General features: G+C 43.9%; 1 protein-coding gene across 2 annotated transcripts; it reads right to left on the bottom strand.

The window, feature by feature from the left end:
• Window positions 1–1,222: 1,222 nt before the first annotated feature.
• Window positions 1,223–19,444, bottom strand: PARD6B (par-6 family cell polarity regulator beta). Of its 2 annotated transcripts, none has more exons than XM_033411173.2 (3): window positions 18,127–19,444; window positions 13,264–13,486; window positions 1,223–4,534 (listed from the first exon to the last, which is right to left on the bottom strand). In XM_033411173.2, exons 1-3 carry the CDS (start codon window positions 18,178–18,180, stop codon window positions 3,705–3,707), a joined length of 1,107 nt encoding a protein of 368 aa, XP_033267064.1. In that variant the 5' UTR covers window positions 18,181–19,444; the 3' UTR covers window positions 1,223–3,704. The 2 variants fall into 2 exon arrangements, with proteins under 2 accessions (XP_033267064.1, XP_004282949.1); XM_004282901.3 differs by having other exon boundaries at window positions 18,115–19,437.
• Between the last annotated feature and the right edge of the window lie 7,247 nt (window positions 19,445–26,691).

Raw genomic sequence — 26,691 nt, forward strand, 5'->3', positions numbered from 1 at the left:
AATCTAACAGACTAATTTCCTTTCTTTTACCTTGTAATAGCTAGTCAGACACCCACCCAATTACAGCACTTAAGTAGCATGTAATATAGCTAGAGGCACAACTAATGTATGCTTTACCTTACAGGTAACAGTCACCATCAGCAAGTGGTATGCTGTCACAAATAACAAGGTCAAGACTTTCTACGTCTTCCAAGTCAGGTGCTCCCCAATCTGCTGAGCTGCCGAAGTCACTGACACACACACAACCCTTAAAGCTTTGTCACCCACAATTAAACCTTTCATCAGTCTAAAAGATGGGAATATCAGAGCAAACAACCAGTTGCTGCGAACCATTAATTCAAGCACCTTAAGGCAAACGACCAGAACAGGGCTAGCTTTTCCTTATACATTTCTATGACTTCGATGATTTTTTCCTCAAATGTAATTTTTTACCCAGACTGGAAACATGGAAGCAGCAGGGATTTAGGATACAAAGAGCACTGGGGTCGTATTTGGGGATGAAAAGGGTCTTTTAGTTCCATACCATTGTTTCATGGACCCCGAAACCAAGTGCATCAGGTACTGAGCGCAACAGTCTGCACCAGTGGATGATGTCAAGGGTTCTATGTACACGATGTTGAATTTTTACTCAGAAGACTTTCAGTTTTTAAACTGGCGGAAGGAATCGGTTATTATCCTGCATGCTGGATGGCAGAGGAGTTAGTGCAGAGATCGACTGAGCCAATGACCGGGTGACTAATTTGGGATTAGACTTGGCTCAGGAAGAGGGTGTGTTTTATCTCAGGCCTTTTACAGTGTTCAGCATAAAGTGAACTCAATCCATATAGGCAATACCTGTACCTGGGGTGGTAATAAAAAGTGTAAGTGAATTTGAATTCAGAAGAGAAACTTTCACTTTACAAACAACTTTTGCCTTATTTCAAATAATCTTAAACAATGTAAGTGATAATTCTATATGGATATCATGCATAACCTCTCACATTATCAGAATTTAACTATATTTTAAATGCCCTAACCCTAACTCTAACCCGGGCCCTCGGCAGTGCAAGCGCAGAGGCCTAACCACTGGACCGTCAGGAATTCCTGGTGTTGATCTTCTAAAAATTAAGGAAGCCAGGATCTTGTTATAACTTAGCAATTTTCTCCCTACCCATTTGCTGTAATGGGTGCTTGGTAAATATTTGTTGGGTGACTTTTCATATATTTGCAGACAAGAAAGTAGCCTTTATGCAAGTCTATCTTTATTTGTAAAAAATAATATACAACTAAAGCTAATTTGATTTTTAAAATCAAAGCTCATTTAGTGATAATGTACATTTTATAATAAAATTGTAGTAAAATACTGACATTTGATAGTTTAAACAAAGTAGCATTCATGTAAAAATCATATTGCATGTAAAATTTAATTAGAAAATCCATAGTTCACAAAAGTACATATATTTTGTTGATAGCTCGAGGACATTATCATAAATTTACTTAAGATACAGAACAAAATTCACAGTTAGCTTGACATTTAGTACTATAAAATTTTATGCTGAGTCCACTGATATTTTTGTTAATAAGGTACACTTGAAATAATTCAGACTACCAATGAATCGACATTTTATTGTATAACCAAGATCTATTGGTTTTACAATACGTCTAGCAATCAATTCTTTCACCAATAATTTATACGAGAGATCCAGTTGAAAAGACCGTTGACATATACCCTTAGTGGGATAATTAGAAATCACTAGCAGGGCTTCCCTGGTGGCGCAGGGGTTGGGAGGCCACCTGCCGATGCAGGGGACACGGGTTCGTGCCCCGGTCCGGGAAGATCCCACATGCCGCGGAGCGGCTAGGCCCGTGAGCCATGGCCGCTGAGCCTGCGCGTCCGGAGCCTGTGCTCCGCAACGGGAGAGGCCAAAACAATGAGAGGCCCGCGTACCGCCAAAAAAAAAAAAAAAAAGCACTAGCAGCTTTGATTTCCATTTTCATGAATACATACAAGACAAATCTGTATTTTACAGTTAAAAGTTGTACAAAAAGTCAAGCCCTGAAGTATTTCTTCCCCTAAGAAAAGTTCTGATGTTAAAACTTTGTTAAAAAAAAAAGAGAGAAAGAGAGAGAGGTAGTATGTGAAAGTATTTTTACTTAAAATGTTGAAGCCCTGCACCACTTATAATTATAAATGAAATGTAACCTTCTACTTATTAACATTTTGCCATTCAAGAGTCAAATTTATAGAACTCAACAGAATGTTAAACCTGGAATGCCATTAAAAAATAGTGGTTATATAATTGGAAGAACTTCAATGAATTCAACAAGAAGTACACTGTATTACATAATGTTGTGCAGTTAACAGTTTAGTGATAACATGTTTAGTGGTAAAATGTGGGCAAAATACATTGAAGTATTCTGAGTCAAGAGAGCTTCATTTAATCAACTTTACTTCATATACTTTTACCATATAGAGAAAATATCCTTCAAAACGGAGTCATTTGATTCTTCATTGTTTTAATAGCACACAATTGTTATAAGGTATCCATTCTAGCCCTAGCATAAAATTAATCAATAAATAACTCTGAGAGAAATATCCATAAGTCACAGAAAACTCATGTAGTTCATACTATTCTTAGTCTCTATATACAAGCTATTGTAGTGCCTGTGCACCTCCATACAATGAAACCAGGCAAGGAACGAAAGTTAGCAGCCTTACTCTTACCTTGCTAAGTGGATGCATCGGAAAGTAATAAATAGCCTCATAAAATTAATCGAGATATACTCTACCTGTCAGAGGTGAATACGACATACTTTTCATAAAGTGTAGGCAGTGTTCCTAGAAATCCCATTAAGGAAAACCCAAAATTTTCATATAAAAAGTGCACAAGGTTGTCCTGTGTGTAAAAATCTCTTAGTTTGGGTGCATTTTTTTTTTTAACGAAAATAATTCACACTACTCAAATACATGAAAAGAGTAAAAAGGCAGACAAACAAAATATACACACAAACAACAAAAGGAATGATTTCTAATGAGATTTGGAATGAGGACAAGAAGAGGTTATGGGAGAGAGTCTCCCATGGGCAAACACGGACCTGAACAACTGTTAGAGTTTCTTAATTCAGGAACATAGCTTCAATGCTTTATAACTTAGGAAGCAACCCCTAAAAACAGTCAATTGATTTGATTTCTTAGAAATTAGGGAAAAAAAAAAAGCATTTGAAAAAATTACTCGCTACAATTAGCAACAGAGGAACAATATTAAAAATCAAAATACAACATGGGGAATATAGGAGCCAAGGTCCCAAAGTACCGAAAGACAGACTCAGACTTCTTCACGTTAGAATTAAGATATACAGTTAAAGGAAAAATCAACCAGGCTCTGCACAGCAGGTTAAATATGCAACCACTTCAAACGGAAATGATCTAGTCCTTATGTGTAGTTCTGGGAATGTGCTCTAACATCCAGTTCTCTATAGACAAAATAGCAAAAGCACATCATTTCATTAGCAAAGGCCCCTTTGTTTTAGACTTAAATTCACCTCTGACCCACTGAAGTTTATATTAATTATCAAACTACTATTTTAATAACATTTTAAGCTTGCAATATACTTTTTTCATGCCTATCCCAGATCACTGGTTCAGAGGTACATATGCTTTAAACTAGCCAAATTTACAAGTCTCCACGGCATCCTCACTCAGAAGACATTCAGATGCGATGGTTTCATAGTGTTATGATTGTTCCATCTTCTTCTAAGAGTTTCTGATCTGGAGCACGCGTTTCAAATTCTGTATTTGTGCCACTTGCTAAGGGTGCTAAGCTCACTTCATTAGAAGGAATAAAACCGTTCTGTCCAGATTCAAAACTGAGTTCTATTTGTGTTAATGATTCCAGGCTCTCGGTGTTGCGAACAGCCTTAGGGATCTGCTGTGGCACACCATTGTCTTCAATAATAATGTCATCTTCATCGCTGTCTTCATCCTCTGGCTCAAAGCTCGGTTCGATCTGCTGTGGATAGCCAGGAAGGCTGTTGTCAGTAGACTGGCCAGAGCTGCCGGAAGTCCGACTGTTCCTAATGACGTTATTCCTCTGGTTTGCTGGTCTCACTGTGATGATGAGGTTGCGGCTGTTTGCAATCATCATGTCAGTTACTTGATCTAGACTCTTCCCGGAAACTTCTATGCCATTAACTTCTAAAACTTCATCATTAACGGCTAATAGTCCTGTGCTTTGAGCCAGACCTCCTGGCACAAGTCTGGATATAAAGATCCCTGGGACCTTCTCTAAGCCATGGGGTGTCACCCTGACACTGGAGCCGTCCCGGATGTAGAATCCTAGGGGTTTCTCAGTGCCATATTTGTAAAGACGGACCCTACGATGTGTTTCTGGGAGAATATCCACGTCTATAATAGAAGACACAGGTCTGAAGTCCTGGGGCATACTAATGACTATGTGTGGCTTTTTTCTATGGTTGTCAGGACGCAACACATTGGTTAAAACATTCTTCTTCTTTATTAGTGTGTCTGTACCAAAGGCACTGTAGTCTGCTTCTTCTGTTTAAAAATAAAATAAAATAATTATAGAAATGCTGTAAAAACGCCCATTTATCTATAGTGGAATCTGTACAGAAAGGACAACTCAAATATATTTGATACATAAACAAACTCGTTAAGTATCAGCCTGCTCCTATCGGCTGAAAATGTAACGCAGTAAGACATGCTATACCAGAAAAGCCCAATAGGTGGCCCTCTCGAGTATTCACCATGAAGTTACCAAAAGTTGAAGTTAAATTTGAAAAAGCTCAATGACTCAAACAACATTAAATATGGCAGATGAAATTCTGATAAGCCTCGCACACACATTCTTAACCACCATTTAAAACAAGTTATTTACATTGTATTTTCCCTATGTTTGTTTAAACACCTCCAATTTGCATGTTTATCATATTTGACTCAATGACACGAAATTGGGCACTTTTGAAGCGCAAATACCTGTACTAGAGTCTGGGAGGACAGTGTACAAGCAGACCTCTTTTTACTGCGCTTCGCAGATAATTGTGTTTTTTTACAAATTGAAGGTTTGTGGTGACCCTGCACCGAGCAAGTCTACCGACGCCATTTTTCCAACAGCATTTGCTCACTTCGTATCTCTGGGTCACATTTTTTAATTCTTGCAATACTTCAAACTTTTAAATTATTATACTTGTTACGATGTGCTTTGATCAGTGATCTTTGACATCACTACTGCAGAGAGATTATGACCTGCTGAAGGCTCAGGTGATGGTTAACATTTTTTTTTAGCAAAAAAGTATTTTAAACTTGAGTTATGTATTTTTTTAGACATGATGCTATTACACGCTTAATTTGTGCAAGAATTCATGTGACTTGCTTTATCGCGATATTTGCTTTATCGAACCCACAATATATCTGAGGTCTGCCTGTAATTAAATGAAATGGATAATACACATAAAATGATAATGTAATTAAATGAATGCATATCAAACACAGGAATTCTGGTCTTCTGAAAATACACTCTCCCTCAGTTTTCTGGGGGAGTTCTTAACCTTTCATTTTCCCACTTTTGAAAGAGGCTGAGGTATAAGACAGAGACAACAGGGAGGGGTGAGGATTCTGGCAAAGCTGAGACCTCCTGCCCCATTTAATGGCATGGCTTTTCTCGCTCCAGGCAGCTTTTCTTCACGGACTGTAGGAATTTGTGTGGACAGTCCAACTTGTCAGAAAGTCTTGTTTTTTTAGGTTAAAAAAAACACAAACCTTCCCATTTAAAATGCCGACACCTAATTAAATAACAACAAAAACCTGTTTGAGCAAAATAACATCTGGGGGTTGAATTTATTCTTCAAGCCAGCAATTTATAATCCCTGATGTAAATCAGGGAAAACAGGGCACTAAAACTAGATCTCCTTACATCCCACAGCTGGAGGTAGACAGTCTACAAACAACACGTCTCATCAGAGGATGAGGAAACAGAATTAGCAGCAGGCATAAAAGGTGAAATCACATTTCAAAAATAACTGGAATGGGGATAAACTAAAAAGTCACAATCTCCAAGGATGAAAAAAATATTTAATAAGAATAAAAAAGACAAAAGTGCCCCCACCATCCCAAGAACTAGTTTAAAGTCCTAGTCTCAATCACTGCTACAGACAACAGTAACATCACCAGACTGTGTCTGCACAGGGCTTCCATCTGTAGCCTCTTGTCACCCAACTCTCGGCCCCCCTGTCGTTAAGTATTATTACCTTTACTTTATAGACCAGGAAATTAAGGGTACAAAATAAGGTACAGACAGAAGACTGGCCCCAGGTTTTCTTACTAAGGCCAATACCGTACATGTTCAATTCATACAGTGAATGTTAAATGTCCACTGTGTGTCAGAGCCTGGAGAACTTCAGTATTCTTTTCTCAGTGCTGCTTGAACACTCTTCAAAAGCTAGTTTCAGATAAATGTACAAGACTAGGGGTACCTGGGGACTTCCCTGGTGGCGCAGTGGTTAGGACTCTGCGCTCCCAATGCAGGGGGCCTGGGTTTGATCCCTGGTCAGGGAACTAGATCCCACATGCATGTCACAACTAAGGAGCCCCACCTGCCACAACTAAGACCCAGTATAACCAAAAAAAAAAAAAAAAAAAAAAGCCTAGTGGTACCTGATTTTGGGGCATTTTCCCCCTGGGGATAATTTTGCTTCATTTATGGAGAAAGTACTTACACTGTGTTCTTACAAAGACAAATTTATTTATAATTTGGCTTGGGAAATAAACTGACTGACAAAAGAATCTTTTGGGCAAAATGTAGCCAGAAATCTATCAACAATGATCTTCTACTGAATGTGTTTATTCAAAATTGTATATTTCATTTTACAATCAATTAAGAAAGCCCACACAATTTTTATATGGGAAATTCCACACCATACAAAAGGAGAACAAAACTAAGTTGCTTACATACCTATTCATGGGAAACCTGACCAAAAAACCCCCCAAATCTGCATAATTTGGCATTGCATCCAGACTCTGTTTGAATGCTCTCTGCTAAATTCTCAAAAGCAATATGCCCCAGTACAAAGGCACCTTTGTTCTCCCATCTAGCTAATCAGTTTCCAGCCACTGGGAAAAGAAATATTTTGGCAGAAAGCCAGGGTGCAGGGTGTCGGTTTAAAGTGTAAAGGTGAACATCTACAGGGAACAGGCCTGACGTTCCACCTGAGCATGTCTGTCAAAGTACAAAACTCAGAAAGAGACGGAAAGTTGGAATCCTGGCTCATGGCAACCTTTCACTTGTATAAACCCAGGCTTTATGCAACAGTGTGTGATATAGGCTCAGCGAAACCTCACCTATCCCGAGCCTGACAATCTCAGCTCACCGAAACAGACAAGGATCTACCCCTGGAATGCCGCCAAACAGCCAAACTGGATGTCTCACTTCCTTACACACAAAAAGCCCCTGTGCTTTCCTCACAGAGGAAGGGAGCCCTGAAGGGCCTCCCTCTGAGCCTCTTACTTTTTAAACATTAATTCCAAAAAACCCTGGTTATCTCATTCCTCAGCTCACAGTCTTAAGTCACAGTCAGGGGTAAGGGTCCACCAGTGAGTGGCAGGCACAGATACAAAAAATAAAAGCCTACAGTGAAGAAAAAGCAAACCTGAAAACAAACAAACAAAACAAAAGCGTTATATAAATCCCAGCAGCATCCGTGTACAGTAACAAAACAGTAACAGTTCATGGTAGAGTCATCAAGAAGGTTCAAGATTATGACCCATTCAAGTTCAGTAGGAAGACGGGAAGAATGAAATAATTTTTGAAATTGTTCTAATCAAGGGGTGGACAATCTTTTTCTGTAGAGTTTGTACAGTAAATATTTTAGGTATTGCAGGTCATACGGTCTCTGTTGCAAAAGCAGCCACAGGCACTACAGAACGGAGTGATCATGGCTGTGTTCCATGAAAACAGCCAGCAAGCCTGAGTTTGCCAACCCTTGTTCTAATCCAAAATGGTTAAATGAAATACATGTGGCAACTTTAAAAGGATTAAACATCACTTAAAGCAATATTCAAAGCCTGCAGATCCCTTCACTTCCTAATATAAGGAAAATCAAATGCCAGACACTTAAGCACCTGCTACTATGTGGCTAGACATCGTGCTGTGTGCTGCAGATCCAGTGCACCAAACAGCTAAGGTGCTTGCTTTCATGGTGCTTACAGACTAAAATAGATGGCAATTAACAAAGAACTTGAAACCATTATATTATTACAAAGGTGCCAAGAGCTGTGAAGTTTATCAGTGGGAACTCAGCCTGGTCTGCAGGGTAAGGCAAGGCTTCTCTGGGGAGCGTGGTTTATACTGAGACTGGAAAACAAACCAGTAGCTAATCAGGTAGAAGGGAGGGAAGAACTTCCGGGTGCAGATACAACAAATACAGAGCCGGGCAGGATGGGGTCGGCGGAGGAGACGGTGAGAAGGCAGGGTGGGAGGGGAGAGAAGAGGAGGAGCTGGAGCCAAGTCCAGGCGGCCAGGGCCCTGCAGACAGACAGGGCCTCCGGGGAAGTGGGGAGGATTACGGGCTTCAGCCTGAGGGCAAAGGGAAGAAAACCAAGGATTTTGGTTTTCCTACAAAGCTCACTCTGGCTGCAAGCTGGAGGAGGGACCTGCGGGGAAGACAGGAGGTTTTACTGCAGGTAATGTAGGATGGTACCTGGCCTGGGGCAGAGGCAGTGGAACGGGGAAATAAGCTTGAAAAGTAATCAGAACACATTTTTAATAGGCCACGTGACGGAATAAAAAGGTGTGTCAGGAAACGGGGAAATAAGTTTGAAAAATAATTAGAACACACTTTTAATAGGCTTGGTGACTGAAAAACAGGTATGTGTCAAAGGCGACACCCAGGTTTCTGTCATAAGCAACTGGCATCACATTCTGAGCTGTTACTCAGAATTTTTTTATTTCTCGGGCCGTACCTTCTGTTAAACAATTTTTCACAATTTACTATTAAAATGTATACTCCTTAGACCATTTCTAAATTCAACCCTGACTCACTAAAATATAACCTTAAAATACAGCTCCCAAATAACATCCAATGCACAGTAAAGTTCTAAGAGACAGTTTAAGTGGCTGCCCAGTTCCAGGTGTCTGGGCCACAAGGCCACGTCCTAACGCAGATGAGGCTTCACGCAAGGCCCTTCTGGTACTTCCAACATACTCCTTTGAATAAACCCATGATACAAATGTGCTTGTCTGATGGCACACAGAAACAGCCTGTGACACAGCAAGCAGCTGTGGTGTAGGTATGCTGATCAGATCTGGCGAGACGTCCGGGCAGGTCAACGGGCCTCAGACTTGGCTGATCATCGCAACGGGCTTTTAAAAAATACACATTTCCCTGGCTGCGTTCCAAACCTACAGGAATGACCCGAGTACTTTTTCTAAAGGTGCAACCTTTAAATATTTTCTGAGATTGTTTACCATACAAGAACCACCTGAACAACAAAGAAGAAAAACTCTCTTTTTCCCTCAAATAAATGAGGAAATTCTAAACTCTGACAGGGTGAGGGGGCTGGCAAAAGCCCTAGGATCCTCTGCGAAAGTAACTTTTAAAATATCAGGTTTTTTGTTTTGTTTTTGCTTCCACAATAACAGCCCTGGAAATAGAGTCTGGGTTTTCTCCTCTAACAATAAATTATTGTAAGACATAAAACTTTTCAAGATATGCAATGATGCTACCCCCGAGTTCAAGCTATGAAGTGGTTTATGCCTTCAGTCCTGAGCTCTCACTTCAAAGAAGCTTTATTTGGTAGAGGGGATCAGATGTTAAAAGGTCACACGGTTTAAAATTTAAAATCGTTTTCATGTTTGTCTTTAAAAAAATCGCTTGGTGCCACATCAAGTGCAACTGCTGCCCTATTGGTTCCTAAATTGGAAGCAACAGGCCCGTAAAACAGAAAGTGTGTTGTAATTAAGCGAGAAAATGTAACTGTACTTAATGCCATGTTTTACATTAGTTTCCTGAATTTAATGTTCATTAAAGTTTAAGTAAAATCAGCTTTCTACTTAAGCATCTCTTGAGCTCTGTTTAAAAGAAAAAAGGTATCACCACGAACTACAGGGCACTGTGTAACTCTGTAAGACAGACAACAAACATGTTAACTCTACCTAAATAACCAGAGGGTAATGTGGTAAAGGTGGAGGTTGGGGGGCCCTAGCTAGGGTGGTCAGAAGAGGCCCCTCTGAGAAAGCCATCTGAGCTGAGAACTGAGGGAGGAGGAGGCAGCCATGGGACCAGCTGCAGGAAAAGCGTTGCTTACAGAAGGAACAGCAAGTGCAGAAGCAGAGACGGCAACAAGTCCACTGAGTCCTAGGGACAGAAAGAAAGCCGATGTGGTTGCTGTGAGGGGGGAGTGGGAGAATGGAGGAAGGAGACGCTGCTGTGGAGCACAAATCAGGATGTATTTTATTCTGGATGCAACGGAAACCACTGGAGGGTTTTCAGCAGGAATGAATCGACTGACTGACTTTTCATGTTTTGCTTAAGTCATAGGTGTATTACAGTTACTTTTTTTTTTTTTGGCCGCACCGGGTGGCATGTGGGATCTTAGTTCCCCGACCAGGGATTGAACCTGTGCCCCCCTGCAGTAGAAGCATGGAGTCTTAACTGCCGGACCACCAGGGATGTCCTAAAGTTACATTTTTAAAAACAAAAATTTTCTGTTGAACACACTGCCTATTTCTAGATCAAATTCTAAGGGCTCTGAATTGTATTGGTTATTTACCTCTACAGCATAGAAAACTTTTGTTTACATCTAAACATATTTGAAAAGGAAACAGCAGATGATAACCGCCCTTAAAAGATGTTAGGATTAATCCTATGATCACGTAAGTGTTACAATTCCAGTAACAAAAACATGTGGTAGTATAATCCAACACCTATAATCTTTCTAACGAAGGGGATAATCCAACAAGTTCTGTCAGATGGCAGTAGTTTAAAAATAGTCATTCTATATTTAAATACATGTTCCAAACAGCAAATTTGTAATGAAAATTACAACTGCTAACAAGACAGGCCTTCTATGCAACAACAATGATTTAAATTATTCTGCTTAAAATGACAAGCTCCACTCCAATGTTTTGTCTTCTCCTCTTCCTTCTCCAACATTCTATACATAGCTTTCTAAGAACCATCCCTGCTCTTCATCTCAGCAAGCCCTTATGTCTACTCCCCAAAATTTCAACTATCACTTTTCTGCAGACTTTCAGCTCTTTGATCAGCCTCTAGATTTCCACCCTAAGCTCCAGCCCATCATTTCTGATTTCCTACGGGACAAGGTTGAAACTCACCGGCCAGATAAGCTTTTTTGTCCTATAACCAGACCAATTTTCTTTCCAAGTCAACCTCTCTTCCAGACTGTACCTGTTTTATGGCGCCATCAGGCTCAAATCCAGAAAGCTACTTTCCTCTGGACGCCTCCTCAACCCTCTGCCCTCCGGGGGGAGCGCAGTGACTCTCAGATCCTCCCCTTTATCTTCCTCACCTGGTCTCCTGCTGGGGCAGCTTCTCAGCGTCTCTCACCCCCCTGCTCCTTGCTCTCTCCTGTAAGACTGCTGCGTACTCCAATTCCTCCTGAACAGCCAAATGAGTCTTCCTGAAGTAACACTCTAATTGTACCACACCCCTGCCACATACCTAGGAAATCCATCTTAGGGGTCTTTGGGAAAATGAATTTGCGTGTTTGTAAAGTATTTTGTAAATAGTCAAGTGATACAGAGGTAAGTTACCCTACCCTTGGAGGTTTATTTTGTTGGCGGACTTTAGTTCCTCCAAACCCAGAAGCAAAGATACACAATCAGTGGAATTTCAAAGCCCTAGGAATGGTCCAATGCTTATCAACTGATTGGAAAGAAAGTTTCACCTTCAAGGGTAATCTCTACCCACTCTCTCAAACTGCTTTCTGGGTTGGTTTACAAATACAGTAAGGCTTTGATTATCCCACCAATACCGGGCTTGTGGCTCTCATGTCGCCTTTCCAAACCTCTTCATTTACCAAAGACAAAGGAATAAATGGCACACACCATGGCCATCTATAGGCGGACACAGATAAACACACACACACACACACACACACACACACACACACACACACACGGAGGAGGCCACAAAGTTAAAAGTTTTAGGGCTCAAAATATGTTTCAATTCTTGCCATATAGAGTGGTTATTTTAAAATGTTCTTTTGCAAGACAAATATCAATGTTTACATTCCTCCAAAATAATGACTTGCTCTCTGATTTTCCAGATAATTCACTAGTTTTATTTCTGTGAAAAATGCCTTAAAAGGAAAGAAAACATTCACCGGAGGCATACTACATGCCAGAGCACTGCACTGAGCTCATTTAAACTTCCTAGTAATCCTATGAGATAGTATGTTCATTCTATAGATAAAGATACTGCGACCCAGGAAGAATAAACAGCTTTCCTTCAGGTACCTATTAAGTGATGCATACAGATTTCAAAGTTAATTGCTACCAAAGAAGTAGAATGTTTCCCTGACTCCAAAGTCATACTCCTCCTACCACATCTTTCTGAATGGACAAAATTCCATTCAACAAAGTGAAGATTCAATAAATTCCTAATTTCCATTTTTAAAAAATCTAAGAGGTTATAAAGTAATTAAAACCACAATCTTTCGGACTTCTCTGGTGGTGCAGCGGTTAAGAATCCGCCTGCCAATGCAGGGGACACAGGTTCGATCCCTGGTCTGGGAAGACCCCACACGCCACGGAGCAACTAAGCCTAAGTGCCACAGCTACTGAGCCTGCACTCTAGAGCCTGTGAGCCACAACTGCTGAGCCTGTGAGCCACAACTACTGAGCCCGTGTGCTGTAACTACTGAGGCCCACGCCCCTAGAGCCCATGCTCCGCAACAAGAGAAGCCACCTCAATGAGAAGCCCATGCACCACAACGAAGAGTAGCCCCCGCTCGCCGCAACTAGAGAAAGCCTGTACACGGCAACGAAGACCCAACGCAGCCCAAAATAAAATAAAAATAAATCAAAAAAAAACCCCGCAGTCTTTCCAAAGTATACTTAGTGAAGTGTAACGATGTCAATTAAACCAATAATATCACAGATGTCTTAACTCACTTGTTAGTTAATATGGTAAGAAGATTCACACAAAATGTCTATTCATTAAATTTGTAGTGAATTCTGTGTATCCTATCAATGAGGAAAATAAACAACTTCTAATTCTAAAATAATTTTTCTAAACATTGTTACTTACCCTTTTTTTGTATAAAAATCCTAAGCAGTGGGTTGGCCGTTGAAACAGCTTTGTGATAATTATCATCGTTATTTATAGGTAGTAAATCTCCATGGATGTCTGCATAGCCTACTAAAACGTCAACATTGGGTATCTTATGAACATGTTGCAGTAATCCATAAAACTCCTCAAACTTTCCAGGTTTTGATCTTTCCAGTGAAAACCGACGAAATTCAGCTCCAAACTATAAATAAACATATTAATTTTAAAAAAGGTAACAGGATCCAATCTTAAAATGCATGACAGAAAAATTCACAGGCACAGTATTTCCCTTAATGAAGAAGACAGTTCCAATAACACGGTCTATTGTCAGAAATCTCATTATCAGGAGATAAAACAACATAAGGAAGGCACAGGAATGTGTCTGCTCACTGCTGCATCTCTGAAGGGCATTCCCTTCAAGAGATGCAGGCTCAACTTAATCCCTGGGGTACCCAGGTCTCACTGAGGACTGTCCTGCAGAGTGACTCAGCTCAAACAAACCCTGTCTGGAGCCCAGATCCTGACAGCAGTATCTGCTCCTCACTCAGGCCATGGGGTAACAAAGATGTTCCTAAGTCTTTATTTTGACTGGTAGCAAAAAGCATCTAAGTTTCCTTCCCCATAAAAGGAATTACAATTTCACAGGAAGTGGCAAGAATTAACAGCAACATATACAAAAAGGACTTTGAGTTTCTTGGCACTAAGGCAGGATACAAATGGAGGTATGTCATATAAGAAACAGGTCTAGAGATAAGAAGTGTCTTCCCTATGTTAATCTTAAACACACACACACAACACATTAAATATATGTCCTACAACTCTCCAATTAAAGCAAAAGTGTTTACGTGCTTGGCACAATGCTAGGCCCTAGAGAATGAAAGGCTCAGGCCTGCACCAGAGCTCAGAAATTAGTGGGGAAAGAGAATAACTATATGAGAGGCATTAAGGGATCACACAAACAGGGAGGACGACACTTCCATCATGCCCAATATTTATCTCCACAATTCTGGTTCTCAGGTCTGCTTCCCTACTCTAGATTCACACCTCTGCCTTCCAAATGCCAAATTATTTAAGTGGTTCTTACTCAACACGAAGGACTGGCTTCATCTAGTCCATAATAAACAGGATCCATGACTTAACTATGGGACTAGCATGGCATTTCCTCAAATGTGGAAACGTAAGAAAGATTCATCAGCCTTCCTCAAAAAGTGCCCCAGTCACACAAGTTTGGGAAACGCTACATAACTATAATTACACTCTTAGGAATCACTGTGGAGACCAGATATTAAACGCTCAGTTAAGTCCTGTGGTTGATTTAAAAAAAAAAAAAAAAAGTTTTTAAACAAATGTTTGCCAAATATGTTTGACCACTGAACTAATTTTTCCTCTAAATATCTATTATTGGCAAGAAACACTAATGTACCCCCTAAGACAGCCTTAAGCATCTTGCAGAGAAAGTCCCTATCAGAATAATTTGAGCAGGTTACAAATGTGTCAATTCATTTCCCTAAGGATCCCATGGTCTCTCTGAACTCACTGCTTTTGCTATCTCAAAGAAGTTCATCTGCCTTGCTTATACCCACACTACTCACTAGTTTTAAATTAAAATGAAAAATTACTAAACCCACTTCTTACCTCTAACAAATCAAAAGTTTCCAAAACACATTCCTGAAACATAAACACTAACATCTGTCAAGAACGTAAGGTGACTCATACCTAAAGCGCTCAAAAAGTGTAGTCATACCTTCACGTTTCAAAGTAAATAATAACTGGGGAACACCCTTCATATCAGAGTTAGTCTTATGATGTTATAAAAAGTCATAGTTTCTTCTCCATTTTCTTTATTCTGGTATCAAAACATCCTAGTGCTTTCTGATTCATCTCAGGGTTTTATTACTTCCCCTGGTGAATGGGAGTAACATCTAATAATTGAATATTTTAGGGCTGCAATGTTTTTGCTAAAGCTTGTGGATAAAAATTCTTTGCTCAACATTTTTTTCTCTTGCTTAAATGTTATGATAAAAACAATGGAAAATTGTATGGCTTCACAAGTAGATGTGCCCTTTTGCAATGTTAGCAGGAAAACAAAAGAGAAATTGTTATGCTTCTTGCAGCAAAACAATAGGATTAAGAGAACTTTTTACTACATGAAGAAAAATACTAAAATAGAGATAATATTAAGACCCAATCAACAACTATTATAACTTTTCTTAGCCTGGTCTAGTTTGCCTTGGTCACCCAGAATGTGTATGGACACCTGTCTCCCAGCATCTTTTGGTACACTCTAGAAATGAAAACTTAATTTTAATATTGTTTGCCCATGAATAATAATTAGGAAATGTACAGCTCAAAGACTATTCCAAGTGTTTAATAACCTAAGGTTATTAAAGGACATCACCTTGATTATTAAGAGCTTTTCCAACTCTGGAGAAACAGGAAGATAAATCAGTTACCAAAAAAAGTCACATGGTAACTGGTATCACAAGTTAACTATAGTTATATTTGCATTATCCATTACTTTATTTGCACCATTTTCCCCTTCCATGAGCAAAGATATGACGTTGACACTGTTTTCTATGCAGAAGAAAAAGAAATCCTGAAACATGGATCTGTACATCACCAAGTTGTGGTTACGACCTCTTAGCGACCAGCTTTGTAAAAAGCTGTGATATCACCAAAGCAGTGAAAAAGGAAGTATTGCTTCACACATCTGTCCAAATATTTTTTAAATGGTAAAGATGCCAAATGTTTTAATCCATTAAATATATATTTAAAACATAAGGTGCCACTGACACACTAGAAACAGCACCTCTACTGTGCCTATTTATCAGCAGCTAGAACACTAGTGGGACCACACTTTATGAGATGCAGGTTCTCAGAATGCCTTGATTCTATTTAAGAGACACGGTTCACCAGAAGTCCAGTATGGCAGGTCAAATATATAATGGGCAGTATGGGAAAGATTCACAAACCAGTTGACAGAAAAAAAGGGCAGAAAGCCTGAAATTCCAGTCCCCGAGTGCTCGAGGTTTTCTAGTCTGAGAGATAAATTACCATTTGACTGTATTTATCAGAACACCTAGAATCCCTACTCATTTTTTCCTATGATAAAAAGATTAAATACTTGCTACCAAGACTAGGACCACAAACTGAATTTTAAGATTATGTAACATCATAAATGCCTTTCTTTTCTTAACCTCAACTCCCACAAACCCAAACTAGATTTATGACAGAAATGCCATGAGAAGGTTCAACCACTGGCCATGGAACTACCACCCCTATACTGCTAGAGGAAAAGCTCTATATATTTTGAGTTATCTTAACCCTTAGTTCAAGCGTGTCACTTCAATTTGCTATGGCAGTTCCACGGAGGACACAGGAGACAGCATATTCATGAAACGGCTATAACTACATTTCTATTCTTATTAAGCAGAAGGGTTTCTTAACTAGTGCCTATTCTGATACACGAGTTAAGTCGAAAATAACATTGTAAAATAATGTGAAAAATGAATGCAGATACTCTTGATGTGATCATCTCAGTTACAGCAACTTATAGAACTTTGCTTATCAACTCCAGATAGTAAAAACCATTCCACCACAGGCTCCAGGGAGCCTTCCTACTCTACTTCACTGAAAAGCACTCCTGGATTTTGCATTCTCCTCCCCCCTACCCCACCCCGCAGTCTTACATTCAATGATGTTTCATTAGTCTTAAAGTTGATATGCTTTTACTTTTCTCCTATTCTTTCATGTGTTTTGATCTTCCCAGCTCTTATTTTCAATGTTCTCAGGGCCCAGCCCATGTCCTCTTTTTTCTATTCTATAAAGCCTAAAACTTATTTTGTAAAAGGTTTTAAGGTTTTGTCATAAAAAGCACACCTTGCCGAAGTCATAAGCTTTCTGAGCCCCCGTCTTCTCAGAGGATCAGACTAGGTTATCTAAGTCCCCTTTGGCTCTTCAATTCATGAAATGCTTGCTGAAAATGTTCCCGGAGCCGCCGACCATCTTCAAATTCCATCTCAAAACCCCCGTTGGAAAGCATTCCCTCACTAATCCCTATACACCGTCCTGCTCAGGGAGCCCTGCAATTTAGGAATTCAGTGGATACTGACGTAATTATCAGCAGATTGGCATACCGTTGGTCAAGAGTGAAAACACTTGATGTGAAAAGGTAGCAGGATGGAATGAAGAGGGCACCCAGACTCAAACTGTGAAGTGCTACTCAAACGAAAGGCGATAGTGTTAATTTTAGAGATTAAATGCATACCAAAGTTAGTGCTAGAAAAATCTCTAAGCAGGAAGCAAAGCTAACTTTACAAGGGCTCTTGAGTTCCCTGGGCTCTCTCCTTCACCACTTGATGCACCCTTGAGCCACAGAAAGGGGTAACATTTTGTGACCACGGGTGTTCCAAATACTCTTTACTCAGAAGGCCAAGAGGTAGAATTCCTCCAAACCTGTCGTACCACGCTGCGCTCAAACGCCTCCCATCCTCGGCTATACCTCGGCCCTTACTCCCATCCTTGAACAGGAATGATTTTTAAGGAGATAGATTAAGCGCTCAGCTGGTCTCCTTCCTACCTGGGGCAGGAGCAGACACAACCCCCCACGCTCGTCCTCTTCACAGCAAGCGTATTCTCCACCATCTCCTGCCTCCAAATCCCACCATCGCGCCCACCACGGTCCCAGACAGCGGGCAGCTCCTCAGGCCGTCCCCGGCCAGCCCTTGGCTTCCCCCAGGCCTCCCCCAGGCCCCGGGAGCACCCCCCTCAAGGCTCTGACCGCCAGTCCCCATCTAGCCGGCCGCTCCGCCCAGCCCGGGCCCCGCGCACCTTGCTCTTCACCTCCATGGTGCCCAGGCAGCCGCTGCCCGCTCCGTGACGGTGGCTGCGGTTCATCCTGAGGCCTGGCCCGCAACAGCCTCCTCCAGCCGGGCCGCCCCTCGGAGCGCGGAGAGCGAGTGCCCGGCCGCTGGGCTCGGGACTCGGCTGCGGCCCAGGCGCCTCCTCACAGGCACCTGCAGAGGGGCGACCGTGGCTCGGGTCTCCGCGCAGAGCTCCGCTCGGCTGGCTCCTCACGCGGTGGGACCGAGGGTGAGACTGGCGGCGCGGCGGGCGGGAACGCGGCTCCCTCCCTCCGGGCCTCTGCGACGGCCGCGACGGCGAAGAAGGAGGAGGGGGCGGAGCACAGGGGACAGGCGCCGCAGCCTAGCTCTCAGCCGCTTCCCCCGCGAGCCCGCGCGCGCGCACCCCAGCCGGGCGGGAGCCGCGGCACGTGCGCGCGCTCACCTGCAGCCTCCGTATACGCCTTGGAGGCTCGCGCTCCGCCCACACCCAATGGGAAGCGCGCACCTGCGCCCCCAGCGCCAACCAATCGGTACACGTCTCGCGCAGCGCGTGGGCGGGCCGCCTCCGCGAAAGTCCCGCCCGCCGCCGTACGATTGGTCCCACGCTGCGAGGGAGGGGCGGGATCACCTGAAGCCGTGGACCTCCTCTCCCGACCTAGCAGGAGAGCTGGAAAGCGCATGCGCGGGCCCTGGAGTTTCCGCCCCGGGAAGGCAGGCCGGAAGCGCGAGCGCACCTGGAGATGACCTAGGGCGCTGGGCCTTTTGCGCACGCGCAGGCGCGCGCCTGGTTGACCCGGACCCGGCTCGCGCGCCGCGGGGGAATGGGAGGCGAGGCCCGGCTGGTGCGGAGGCGGGGTGGGGCTGCTATGTTTCTGCCACCCCTTATCTTCCTTCCACTTTGGGATGCTGCAGCGTGCAGCTACGCCCCTCCACCACCCATTTGCGTCGTTTAGGGGTCTGGCTGCAACTCTGATTACAAAAATTCAAGTTTTCCCGCCTCTGCAACAGTCACTGGGGAAGAATCTCAGGGCTCTACTGGCTTAGTTTTGTTGGTAGAGACTCTTTCTGCAGTCCGTCAAGTCTCATAGGGTCGAGTAGCCGCTGGGAGGGAGGGAAAGTGGGCAGAGGCTCGGGATGGCTCCTCGAAGGTCCGGCTTACCCGAGTACTTCTAGACCGTCCCTCCAGGGCTTTCTTTTTTTCTTTTCTTTTAAATTTATTTTTAACCTCTGAAGTCTTCCTCTCCCTCCAGCCATTTCTGGGCTATTCGTTGTGTCCACCAATGACAGCCTCCAGATTGCCTTTGTCCCCCTCCCCCCAGTGGAATGACCAAGCTCTGTCCCTGATAACAAAAGACTGACTCCTTCTCTCTAAATGCCCCAGAGCTGGGTTTGTTCTCCCAGGGGCCCTTTTCAGCACTGGCCGTGCTGGGGAGGTGAGGAGGAGACCCCCAACGCTCCCCCGCACACACCTGCAGGGGGCTCATCATGGCACTGCGGCTCATCAAGGAGCTGTGGAACCCTCCTTTGAGCTGGACCTGGGCCGGCGGGCGGGGTTTCTAACCTGAAATGGCCAAGAAGATCTGGTTAGGGTGCTGCATTCCACCTGAGTCCTCCGAGGCTTCCTCCCCTTATCTCATGCCTCCCATCCCTCCTCACACTTTGCACCCCTCCTTCCCAGCACTTGTGTCAAGTTCCCGTTTCCCCATGTGTTTTGGGAGTAATCTGCTCCTGACCGAGAATGACGGCTCTGAGAAGGCAGGGGTCTGCTTTGCTCACTGTGGAGCAGTAGCACCTACCTGACTCCTAGCAGGTACTCAGATATGTCTCTGCTGGGTGCTGGAGCTGAGGAGGGCGATTTCTCCATATTAACTTTACCTCACCTGGGCTCAAAGGTGAGAAACCCATCTTTCCCCCTGAGGGGTTCAGTCCAGCAAATATTCGTGGGGGAATTTAAAGTTTTTCTGGCCATTTTGGGTGGAAGTCCAGATGGAAAGGATCCCATCCCAAGCTGAGTAATAATAAAACTGCCTTCTCTACCCCCTGTTCAAAAGCACCTACTATGTGACTCAAGCTAAACTGGAAATGAAGTGTGGTGCTGTGATGGGGCAGCATGGCAGTTTGGTCTCAAGACCCCTTAATACTCTTAAAAATTATGGAGGGCCTCCAGGTATTGTGTTTATGTGTGATATGTCTTTCAACAGTCATTGTATTAAAATTGAAATTGAGAAATGTTTAAAACACAAGAGTACACAAGCACACATACCAATAGTCATCAGGGTGATGATATCATCAACATGTCCTGTCCCTTCTGGAAAATTCCATTGTATACCTGTCTGACAAGGAAGGTGAGAAGAGCAAGTGACATCTTAGTATTGTGAAAATAGTTTGGGCTTTGAGACTCACCTGAAAAGGTCTCAGGGACTCCCAGGGACCACTGGGATCTCTGTTCTCAGCTGTCACCTCCCAACCCCCAGCTGCCAGGGCTACCTGCTGGGCCCTAGTTCTGTGGGAGCTATTGCTGGGTGGTGGAGCTCTATTACTGTTATCGGTACTGATTTATCAAGCCCCTTTTTAAAAAGGAAGTTCATGAGTGCCAACACACCTGCGTGGGCCCTGCATTCCTGGAGGTGTCGTCACATCCTCTCTGTCCTCCCCCGGGGTGTGGCATCCCTCTTGGACTTTCCTTTCTGGAAGGGAGGGCCCGAGCTTTCTGGATCTCCTAAGTGGAATGTGCTCGGAGGCCTGCATCACAAGTGCGCCTGGGCTGTGTAAGGAAGGAATGTGGAAAATAGTCTGAATTTGATAAAGGTGGTTGGAGGAGGGGAGCCCTTTCATTCCGAGACGGCTGTTCCGGGCACACGTTTGTTCGCAGGGCCTGAAATTCAGCCTTTCTCAAGAAGTATGAAGCCCAGAGAAACAGCAGAAACAGAGAAGGGTTTATATTTTTGTTTCTTTGGTTTGAAAACTGAACCCTAATCTCATTTCTCTCCATCCTCCCTCCCCACCCCCAAATCCTCAAGCTAAAGCTGATCAAGTCCTACGTGGGGGATGAAAAGCTAGTTCCAGGCCTGGGAGAATTAATACGCAGTGAGTTAGGGAGATAAGCAAAGTGAGTGGATGACACAGATTCTATAAATTACAGGTTCACAAAATCATTAGCTGGGAATGACTATCACACCCACACACTGTCATATCTCCCCCACCCCAGCCCATCTCCACCCTCTGAAAGAAGCTAGTGAGGGTTCCATTTCTGCTTTATCCCTCTTCCCAATACTTTCTGTCTTTAGTTCTTCTACAACTTAACACAACTCTTGTGTCTGTTTGAAATTTACCTTGTGAGGTGGAAAGAGCTTGTAATTTTCCACAATTCATTTTATTGATTTACATCTTGCATGACAATGCTTATTTTTTCCTTCCTCCTCTTAGGGGGGAAAAAAAAGAGGTGGCAAGAAATCACGTATAATGGTGAGATTGGTGAGATTTTTTTCAAGAAGTCTCTCTTGCCAGCTCTTTTCCTCCTTGATTGCTCAAGTGCCAGTTTTAATGGAGCTGGTTAATAATTCTTTGAGAGAGAGGTGAAGTGTACATTTATGAATCTCAGACTACTCACCGAAGCACTTTAAGCCCTTTGCAGAGTTGGAATTAAGTCACATGATCCGTTTTCTGGTTAATGGCTTATAACACTCACAGCTCAGGAAACAAATGAATTATCTCCTGTAGCTTGTAAGAAACTCAATGCCATTTTACTTAAAAACCCATCTTCATGGGAGGCAGCGTGTGCCAGGCACCGTGTGCATGAGCCCTGCCCTCGAGGAGCTTTGCTTTCTGACCTCTTGCCTCTCTGGGACTCAGTTTCTCCATCTGTAAATGCAGACGGATGAGATCATCTTCACAATCCCTTCCAGCTCTTAACAGTCTGTGTATCCCGGGGATAACGGAGATTGATCATTATTTCAATGAGTTCATGCCAGGGATGAACTAGAATGAAACGCGTAACCTTTCCATCAGGGTCAATAGGCAGGCAGCAGTCATCAGCTAAAATATTCCACTTCCTAGGACGTGTTGATGAAGATGATGATAACTAACATTTACGAGGGTCCACCCTGGTGCTGGGAACTGTGCTAAGTGCCTTCCCCATGAACTATCTTATTGGCTTTTAAGGAACATGGAAGAGCTTTATACTTGGAGGCCCTGAGATCTTAACTTTTTAAAGTGATAGCTGTTAATTTGAGCCCTTGCTCTGCCCCTTGCTGGCTGAGTGACTTTGACCCTGTTCGTTTAACTACTCAGAGCCTCAGATTCTCTCCTCAGATGAGAAACTATACATGAAACTGCTTTGCAAACCATCAGGTTTGGTGAGAACATTGGCGGTTATTATTTAGCACATAATATTGCCTACCAAATCCTTTGGTAGAATTTCAAGAAATCCTTTGAAATAAAACAGAAATGTGTAATAAACCATTCTTCTTGTTTTCACACGGGGTGACCTTTTAGTGGCCATCTCTTAGAGAGGCCGAGAGGCAGCCTAGAGGAGTCCTTAAGAACGTGATTCCCAGATGCCCACCTTCACTCCTGCCTCTGGCATTTCCTACCTGTGTGACCTTGGGCAAGTTCTTAAGCTCTCTGAGCCTAGGTTTCCTCGCCTATAGAATCAGGATAATAGGAGCATTATTTGTCTTCATTCATGTACAAAGCACTTACGATAGGACCCAGCACAGAGTAAGGACTCCTTAAATGTTACCTATTATTGTCATAATTACTGTCTAATTATTTTTATTACCTACTGCCATAATAGAATTCATTAATGTAATAAGTATTTATTAAGCCTCAACTGTGCATACAATAAGGTCCTCGGTATGGAGTTAAAGAATAATTAAAAAAAAAAAAGAATGAAGGTTTGATTTCTACCATCTAGAACTTCACAGTTCACATAGACGTTGGCTCAGCAGGCATCCTTGAATGCCTACTAAGGATCAGGCAGAGACAATACTATGAATGTGATCAAGTTCTTGCCTCCAAGAATCCAGAGTCTAGCTGAGAAGTCAGACCCTTGGAGAGATGCCCTCTGGAAGCGATGTGCGGAGTAGGTGAGGGGGGAGGTTTGCTGGAGTTGACCATCCTAGAGCTCACATCTGGCTCCATCACTAACCAGCTGTGGAACTGTGGGCACACGTCTTCATCTCTCTGAAGACCACCTTCCTCAGGAGTGAAATGAACATAGTGAGAATATCTACCTCTTTTGAATTCATAAATATTTATTGAGTGTCTATTTTGTGCCAGACACTATTCTAGATGGTTAAAGATACAGTAGTAGCGAAGACATGACCCAATCCCTGGCATCCTGGAGCTGACATTCCAGGGGAGGAGAGAGAAAGAATCCACAAGTTAATTAATTACAAAATATAGCGTGTTAGTGATTAGAGCTATGGAGAAAAATAAAGCCGGGAAGGGGGATGGGGAGGCCTAGGGAGCTTGGGGGTAGGGGGAGGTGTAGAAGGAAAAGGAAAATTTCAAATAGGGTGACAGGGGTGGCCTTTCAGGGACACTGGAGATGAAAAAGTGATCCTGTGTTTCTCTGGCTGGTGGGAGCGGGGGCGGGGGAGCTGAGGGTCGGGGAAGCCTTCCAGGCAGAGGCTCAGCCTGGGTGTGATGATTAAAGGAGATAAAGCTCGCTCCGTGCCTGGCACACAGCGAGTACTCAGAAGACACCAGCTGCTATTTTGAACCATTACTCAGGGCTAAGGCCGGGGCAGGAAAGAGGAGGTGGGAGCGGAGAAGAGAGGATGACTAAGTCAGGCCTAGGGGGGAGTCTGGAGTGTTTCACGGGTGAAGTGACTTTGGTTAGAGCCAGGGCAGAAGAATGAGTAGGAGTTTGCTAGAGGCACGGGGTGGTGTGGGGGGGGGATAGGGCGGGGGAGGAGGCGTTCCAGGGAGAGGGAGCCTCGCAGCAGAGGTGTGGAAGCCGGCAGAGAAGGCGGTGTGTCCCCTGCGCCCTTGCGTGGGGTGCGGGTGTGCACTAGGTGGCGGCCCTCTCTGGCCACGCGGGCTGGAGGAGGAGGTGGGAAGCAATGAGATGGGCCTCAAAGGCCACACTGGGGAGTTTCTGCTTTCTCCAGCTGGTGCTGGGAGACTCCTAAAATCTTTAAAACTGGGCAATGAAAGGAACAGATTTGTGTTTTCATAAGATCTCCGGAGGACGTAGGCACTGGGGCAGCGAACTTAATGAGTCTTGCAGGGAAGGGTGTCATTAAATGGCAAAACGAGTGGTGGGGCGTGTGGGACTTAGGGAGGGGGCGGGCCGTCCAGCCCTCAGTTATTGATTCATTCAGCACATCTTTCTGGAGGCCCAGCTACGGGCCAGGCACCGGCTGGATGCCGGGGCCGAAATGGGGAGTAAGACCAGCTCTCTGCATGAGGGAGACAGATGAGAAGCAAGTAAACCCAATTTTGGGGTGGGGGACAAGAACGGGATTGCTTTACCGCCCAGGCAAGTGGCTGCCAGGCGGGGCCTGCAGAGGGGAGAGCTCCCGCCGAGTCAGGAGCTCACGAAGCCCAGCCCAGCCCGTGGGTCTGTATGACGGTGGGCTTCATAGTGGCAGGTCTCGTGGTTCTTGAAGAGAGGCTGGACATTTTTACGGGGAACTTCCTGATTTTTAACTGCTGGCAACTGATCAAAAAGAGTGCAGTGACTGAGGATAAGTGGAGTGTGGACGTGTGTTTGTGTGTGCACTCGCGCACGCACGTTCTGCTTAGGATGGGTTGTGGGAAAAGCGCCGAGGAGGTGCTGGTGATGTATTATAAGGTGCTGGCTGGGGCGAGAGGGGAGAGCATGTGCTGGAAGGATCCAGGCAGGGCAAAGCTTGATGTGTTTGAGGAGTTAAACAGAAGCCATGGCTGAAGCTGGAGGAGAGAAGGAGAAGAATGGCTCTAAACGAGACTGAGGGTGAAAGGGGGGCAGGGTGGGTTGTGCAGGGTCTTCCAGGCCATGATGACTTTGGATTTTCTTTCAGCTTCATTGAAAAGCCATCTCTGAATCATTAGAAGTCCTTCTAAGTTCTGTGGCGTCTGAATCTAGAGCTAGGAGGGGGAGGAAATGCAAAGGAGGAAAATGGCAAGAACAGAGTCTCTGCTTCTCAATCATCCTTGAGTAGAGGATGGTCAAGTTGAAGGAGAGCGAGGCGGGCAGAGCGTTGGGATGAATTCCAAGACCCCGGAGAACCTTGGGAGATGACATTCCAACGGGGAGGCTGCTGCCGTTTTATGGATGTCTGTGAACCAAGATCTTTGGTCTCTTCTGGATTTTATCTTGTAGGTCAGAGGGTTCCAAACATGCCTGAGGATAACATTCTCTTGGGTGATTAAAAATGCAGATTCCAAGGCCCCTTTATGTGATCCCATTTCTGGAGGCCTGAAGTGGCACCCAGGGAACCAGTAATTTTAACTATGGGGATTCATCCTCTCCAGTAAGTTTGGGAAATATTGAGGCAGGCACTCAGGTGGCACTGCAGGTTTCTGACCTGGGAGCCGGGAACTGGTATTTTCAGATGGATTTCAGGAAAGAGTTTGCAGGCAGGAAGACCGGTGAAGAGGCCCTTAACATTTGTCAGGACACAGGACTTGAAGGTCTGGACTTGGGTTGTATAAGGGAACTGTGGTAGTTTTCTAGGGCTATTGTAACAAAGAACCACAAACTGGGCGGCTTAAAACAACAGAAATTTGTTCTCTCCCAGTTCTGGAGGCTAGAAGTCCCAAATCAAGGTGTCAGCATGGTGGGGTCCTTCCGGAGGCTCTGAGGGGGAATCTGTTCCAGGCCCCTCTCCTGGCTTCTGGTGGTGGCCAGAGATCACTGGCATTCCTGGGCTTGCAGGCCCGTCACCCCAGTCTCTGCCTCCATCATCGTGTGGCGTTTTCCTCCTTTTCACCTTTATGTGTTGCCTGAAAGTTGAGGAAGGTGAAGAGAGGGAAAAGACCACAGGATTTGTTGAAAAGCTGCCTACCTGACACATCATAAATTCTCTCGATGCTGGTCCTGGGAATGTAGAAACATTTGTTGGAGACTTTGGGGAATGCAATGTCAGGAGAAGGCACATTGGAGGCCCCTGCAGGTGGATAATGGGGAGAAGAGGACCATGGTAACACTTGACGCGAAATAAGATGGGTGCCAGAGATGGCCACCAATAACGACAGCTAAGACCCCGGAGCGTTGAAATGTGCAGGTGTGTTAAAGTGTGTACACATCTCTTCTCGTCTCATCTCAGGTGACCAGCTCATCCCGGTTTGCCCAGGACTTTCCCAGTTTTGACCCTGAGAGTCCCAGAAACCCCTCAGTCCCTGGCAAACCCTAATTCATCTTCACAAGCATATATGGATTTAGGTACTGTTATCACCTTTATTTTACAGATGAGGAAAGTGAGGAACAGAAAAGTTAAGTAACTTGCCCGGGGTCACATAGATTAGTGGCAGAACTGGTACTCAAATCCAAATTGTTGGATTCCAGAGTCTTCTAGGTTGCCTTTTATAGGGTCAGGTGAATGTCAGTGATGGGTTTTAAAGTCTTTCTTCC

The sequence above is a fragment of the Orcinus orca genome, chromosome 16 (genome assembly GCF_937001465.1).
Source record: "Orcinus orca chromosome 16, mOrcOrc1.1, whole genome shotgun sequence".
Taxonomy (NCBI): Eukaryota; Metazoa; Chordata; class Mammalia; order Artiodactyla; family Delphinidae; genus Orcinus; species Orcinus orca.

Coding starts and splice junctions, on each gene's coding strand:
- PARD6B (XM_004282901.3), bottom strand. CDS start 18,180: ATGAACCGCAGCCACCGTCACGGAGCGGGCAGCGGCTGCCTGGGCACC. Junction 13,487..18,114: donor CCATGGAGGTGAAGAGCAAG/GTGCGCGGGGCC, acceptor GTTTATTTATAG/TTTGGAGCTGAATTTCGTCG. Junction 4,535..13,263: donor GATTTTTATACAAAAAAAGG/GTAAGTAACAAT, acceptor ATTTTTAAACAG/AAGAAGCAGACTACAGTGCC.